This window comes from Argentina silus (assembly GCF_951799395.1).
Source record: "Argentina silus genome assembly, chromosome: 19".
In the NCBI taxonomy this organism is placed as follows: Eukaryota; Metazoa; Chordata; class Actinopteri; order Argentiniformes; family Argentinidae; genus Argentina; species Argentina silus.
This window is the reverse complement of record NC_139673.1, coordinates 1,483,640-1,489,697: the sequence shown is the minus strand read 5'-3', so window position 1 is coordinate 1,489,697 and position 6,058 is coordinate 1,483,640. Positions and strand designations below refer to the sequence as shown.

The following is a 6,058-nucleotide window of genomic DNA, read 5'->3' as shown; positions in this document are numbered from 1 at the left end:
AGATACTTGATTTGTAAACATTTCTAGGGATTTTCATGATGAAATATACTCTGTCCAGGCTTGACAGTGTCATCAAGCACAGCGCTGTGTTGTTCTTAAAGAAACAATGTAGCAAAACCACAGGGGAGCATGATTTATATTAACACAAAGCAAAGGTGAGAAGAGAAGAGAACGTAATCACAGCAACAGAAAGAGCTGACAGACCGCCTACAGCACCATCATGTACAGACACACCGACCCGGGGTGAGCAGGTACACACACATCAAACTATGCGATTATAAAACATATATGATTGATACAATATGCAAGGCTGCCATTAAGCTGACAGATTTGGGTCTACCGAATATGTACCGTAGCAACAGAATACCCTCTGGAAATATGTTGAACAGTTAGCATGTTAGCAATATGAAATGTCATGTGATTGTACTGTGTGTTACCTTTGAATTAGGATTCAGAGGGCGGGCTTGAATACTCTCTCAAGTACAATGCTCAAACTTTATACAGTGTTGACTGCATTATGACACATGATGGGAATGGTTGGGTAATTTTTTTTTCTCAGCTTATCAATATGAAAAATGTCCTAGTTATACATGATAACTGATTGACAACAATAAATTAGCGATTGGACTTAAACTGGAGTAAAAGGAAGCCTTTTAGCCATGAGCAAAAAAAAAAGAAAAAAAAAGACAGTACCTTTCATGAAAGAGATAACTGCTTAAAGGGCAAATACAATAAAAAAATGTTTAGGAAATATAAATAGATTCTCTTCATCTTCACTCTCTATGGGAAGGAAGAAGACAGCAAATGTTTCCAGCTGTTTTTAATTACACAACCGGCGCCAACTAAAAAGATCTGTGCAAAATAAGTTCTGGTAGTAAGACATCGGTACTTCATTAGTTGAACAAATGTGAGTCTGCAGCGTGTGCCTTGGGAGAAGCTGTAGCTGAAGCCATTACAACACAACAACATAAACTCCATACCAGTGACACGGCATACATACTACGCAGTGTGATCCAGGTACGGTATCGTACGGTACAGCCTGCCTAAAAAAAAAAACGGGCGAAGCTCAGACGTTAGTTCACACCTATGACCTAGTCATGCACACTCACAGTGGAACATGTTCTTGTTCTCTGTACTGAGGGAGGATTTACTGAACAAAATGGACCTGGGGTGGGTGGGTGGGGGTCGGGTGGGGTGGGTGGGGGTCGGGTGGGGTGGGGGGGTGCTCCTTTTTTTCTTTTTCATTTTCATTTTTTTCTTTAAGGGGTTTCATAATTCTGCTTGTATAAAAGAAAGGAAAAATAGAATCTCATGTATCTCTTATAGTAAGTAAATTCGTCGAAAGAACATATTTTAAACATGTTCGCGTCACGTACGCTCTCGAGGGGGGGGGGAGAAAAAAAAGCATGTTCAGAAGAGACAGACCAGTTCTGGGGAATCGAGGAGAAAGCCGTTTTTGTTTTGTTTTTGTTTTGAGATTTGAAAGCTGCTTCAGTGATGGTGGCACCAGCCAAGCATTCTTTGGGACAAGCAGGATGCAGCACTCTCTCTCTCTCTCTCTCTCTCTCTCTCTCTCTCTCTCTCTCTCTCTCTCTCTCTCTCTCTCCCTCTCTCTCTCTCCTGGGTACCATTCTCACTTCTCTGTTGGGGGGGGGGCGGGGGGGGGGGTTCTTTCCAATCCAAAGGTTCTTGCTAGTCCTGTCCGGTTAGGGTAAGGGAACGCTACCAGCAGGAGAACTTGCTGTCCGGGTGTATAAGAGTAGGTCCTTGGTGGCCTGGATGCTGATACAGTATTATCTCCGTTGCGTGTGCAGTGCCAGGAGGGTGAGGGACAGAGCAGCCAGCAGCAGTAAGGAGGGTCCGGGTGGATGTGGGCTGGCTGCCACCGCGGCTCTTTCGTCACTCCTGTCCGCGCCCACCCTGGGCGTGTCTGTGCCCACGAACACAAACTCTGTGGTGCAGCTGTCTGTGCAGCCGCTGCCGCTCCCAGAGCCACTCCCCTCGTCACCTGGAAGTACACACACACACACACACACACACACACACACACACACACACACACACACACAGATATAAGAGTATGAACACGTAGACACACACACACACACACACACACACACACACACACACACACACACACACACACACACACACACATCGTTCACACACGACTCAATAAAAGAGGCCCAAGACAGCCTCAAACCGCACATTTCCCAAGCAGTCATTTCCTGCTCACAGCGTTAAACCATGCAGTTTAGGGGGCAGATATGATCTTAAACGGTTGTCTCGTACGTTGTCAATAAGGGGCCTTCAGGAAGCGAATGGACAGTGACTGCCTTGGCAGTTCATACAGATACATCTCCATAGCTACGCTGCTGCCTGACTGTCTGTCATCGTCTGTGTTGTCACAGCCAGTGTTATTCAGTTTCCTAATGATGTCTGTCTCGCTTTCCCCCGCGACGCAGCGGGGTCCGCCAATTCCCCGTGATGGAAGCTGAGCTGAGCTGAGCTGTGTGTGTGTGTGTGTGTGTGTGTGTGTGTGTGTGTGTGTAAGGCCAGAGGTGTGTGTATGTGTGGGAGTGTGCGTGTGGTGAGTGCATGCGTGTGGGCGTGCATGCGTATCTGCGTGTGTGTGTGTGTGTGTGTGTGTGTGTGTGTGTGTGTGTGTGTGTGTGTCTGGGTATGCGTGCGTTTGTGTGCTGGGCTGCTGGGGTTTCAGGGTGACAGGAGAGATCTTATTTCCCTGACGGGGATCGGCAGTGGCAGGTCTAGACTGTGTGATGCTGTTTGCCCGACGCCATGCTAGGATTAATGGAGCCTCTCTGTGAAGCAGCGAGCGGCTGTGTGTCTGTCTCCCACAACGCAGACTGAGCTGTCTGACTGTCTGTGAAGCAGCGAGCGGCTGTGTGTCTGTCTCCCACAACGCAGACGCAGACTGAGCTGTCTGACTGTCTGTGGAGAATGATGCTGAGAATGGTGCTGTAGAAACCTATGGACCCATTCCAAATCTATGGACTGGCCCCTATGAAGGAAATGGAGATATGGACCGATTCCAAACCTGTGGACTGACCCCTATGTGATGGATAGAAGTCTATGGATTGATTCCACATCTATGGACTGACGCCTATGTGATGGATAGAAGTCTATGGACTGATTCCAAACCTATGGACTGATCCCTATGTCCCTATGTGATGGATAGAAGTCTATGGACTTATTCCAAACCTATGGACTGATCCCTATGTCCCTATGTGATGGATAGAAGTCTATGGACTGATTCCAAACCTATGGACTGAGCTATTCTATTCTATTTGTTTATGAATCTATTATTATTATTTTCCGTTTGATTCTATTCTGAGTGACTTACTGGAGTCTTGAAAGTAGATGTCATTGCCATTGTAGGCGTTTTTCAGCTTGTTGGTCATGACCCTCAGAGCCATGATCTGCTGGCGTATCAGCGTGTCTGGTCTAGTGATGTCCACCTCCACCTCGGGGTTGTTCAGCTGGTTGGTCAACCCGTCCTTCACAACCTCAGGGAAGTACCTGAGAGAGAGAGAGAGAGAGAGAGAGAGAGAGAGAGAAAGAGAGAGAGAGAAGGAGGGAGAGGGAGAGAGAAAGAGAAAGAGAAAGAGAGATTGAACTAATAAATTAACTCATGAATTCATTAATGAACTAATGAATTAACTCATGAATGAAGTCATGAATTATCCAATACATTCATTAATGAACAGATGAATGAACGAACGCGATCGTTCATCGATCCGTTGGGAAACCCTCCCTGTCCACGGCGCCATCAAAATGAACGTCACACGGGCCTTGTTTTGTTATGAGGGAGTGAGCCGTTCACGACCAAGCATACTGTTGTTTTAGACACATACATCTCCCCCCGATGTCACTCAGGGGAAAAACATCATAAGGCTGAATCTGATTTGTATAGCGTGAAGTCGCTTGCGGCAAATCATTAGGTGATTTGTAAGACATGCAGTGAGGAGCGGTAGAAAGGCACTCAGAAGTCTGCTCAGAGTGGCCATAAAACCCTACTGTATAATCAAACTAGACAGGCCCATTAAATACCGTCCCACACTCCCTCCTGCGCCTTGCTAGCTAGCGACGTCTGTCAGGGTACAGTGTGTGTGTGTGTGTGTGTGTGTGTGTGTGTGTGTGTGTGTGTGTGTGTCTGTGTGTGTGTGTGTGTGTCTGTGTGTGTGTGTGTGTGTCTGTGTGTGTGTGTGTGTGTGTGTGTGTGTGTGTGTGTGTGTGTGTGTGTGTGTGTGGGAGGGCTGCTGCTGTATTTCCCAGCACGATCCCTCAAAAACTGTGTATATGTTCCTCCAGGGACATGTCCTTAATGTTCAGGAAAGGGGGGAGAAGGGGGGGGGGGGGGTGGGGGTGGAGACGAGAGTGGGAGGTTTGGGGGCGGGGGAGTGAGGGGGGGGGGGGGGTTGTTTGTACATGGTGACAGAAGGGGGAGAAGACTGGTACTGATGCAGTACACACTATCATTTTAGGATAAGCCATTTCCATGTATGATGGCCAGGATGCTTATTGTACGGTAAAAGTAAATACTTCAGGGGCTAAAACTCTACAGATGAGGTCACTCACTTTCCAGTATTACTGTAGGTGTATTACAAGTTTTGTAATTACAAAGTATTACAAGTTTTGCAGTATTACAAGTAGGTAGAATTAGAACGGCCGACATAGATATCTCTCAGCTCTGTGGGGAAATCAATGGGAATCACGATCCTCTCACATTCTATCTGGGCTGATTCACATCAAACTTGTATTATTTAGGCAATCTACTTACCTCGCTAATTTAGAGCAGTGGGGTGGAGAGGAACTGGCACAAACAGGGACATTTAACAGATCTTTTATGACACCATCTGGTGGAATTATCACTGGGGGAGGGAGAGAGAGAGGGAGGGAGGGAGGGAGGGCGGGAAGGAGCAATGGGGTGAGGTGGTTTCCTGCCAGGTTTTCTGGCTCGGCGTTAAAGACAGGAGGCAGATGTCCGTATGCAGAACGCCACGCTGCGCTGCGGTGACCAGGGAGCGACAGGGATGTGTTCACTAGCGGCTGGAGGTTGGAGCAGCTTGAAGAGGCGCGGGGTACGCTAGCTAATCTGTGGCGGCCAGGGACACGCGTGCGTCTGTGGCGCCTGCAGGTCGTTTGAGCAGGCTCTACTCCCAGCTTTATGGGAGGCAGGTCCTTGGAGCGTCAGTCGATGCTGCTCTGCAGCAGCTTCACGTGCATTTCGTTTCATTAACAACCTAACACGCTAGAAACACAGCTGTCTGACGCTCTCTTCTGAGTGTGTTTTATTTGTCGGAATCTCTTGTCTTTCACTGGGAGCCTTCATTACCATTATAGAGGCGTCACAGAGTCCTTACTGTGGCCCCTGAGGGTAGGGCTACGCTATCAGCTACATTTTATAGCATTTCACTTAGAATGTACTGTACCGGGGCGCTTGGTGACGTAGCACACTAATGCGCGTACCACGTAATCGCAAGGTTCCTGGTTCGATTCCGACCCTCGACATATCTCGCATGTCATCCCTCCTCTCTCTCTCTCTCTCTCTCTCACCCATCCTTCTGGTCAATCTCTACTGTCTCTATCCCAATAAAGCAGAAATGCCCTAAAAACATATATTTTTTTTTTAAGAATGTACTGTACCATGGCCTGGGGTGGTCCAGTGGTCTAGATAACCTTTAAGAATGTACTGTCATGGTCCCCTGTGCACACCGCTGACTCATGGATGGAGGCAGAGCCTTGCCCCCTGAACCAGGCGCTGTCAGGGGCAGAGATGGAGTAGCTGGGCCCCCTCACCTGCCCTTGGCGTGACTGTTCCAGCACTGCTCCTCATCCGGCTCCGTCAGCTTGTCCTTCACACAGATGTCGTCCGGCAAGTTGGACCAGAACTTCTTCGACTGCTTCAGCTTCTCTTTGATGTCAATGACCTGCAGTAGAGAAACGAGGAGGAGGTGTTGGGGGTGGAACTATGATGAATATGGCCAGATGGGATCTGCTGAGAGGCTTTCTCATAAGTCTCTCTACGTGCAGTGAT

The 6,058-nt window shown here is 48.0% G+C and overlaps 1 protein-coding gene across 1 annotated transcript in view; it reads right to left on the bottom strand.

Moving 5' to 3' along the window:
• Nucleotides 1-1,685: 1,685 nt before the first annotated feature.
• The window catches only part of LOC310819946 (glypican-6-like), a gene marked incomplete at its 5' end in the record, with an annotated part of 111,055 nt that continues 106,682 nt past the window's right edge, over nt 1,686-6,058 (bottom strand). Inside the window, 3 exons of the mRNA XM_083691380.1 lie at nt 1,686-2,008; nt 3,365-3,540; nt 5,821-5,951. Of these exons, the coding sequence (XP_083547506.1) occupies nt 1,794-2,008; nt 3,365-3,540; nt 5,821-5,951 (522 nt within the window). The 3' untranslated portion in view covers nt 1,686-1,793. The remainder of the gene's footprint in view (nt 2,009-3,364; nt 3,541-5,820; nt 5,952-6,058) is intronic.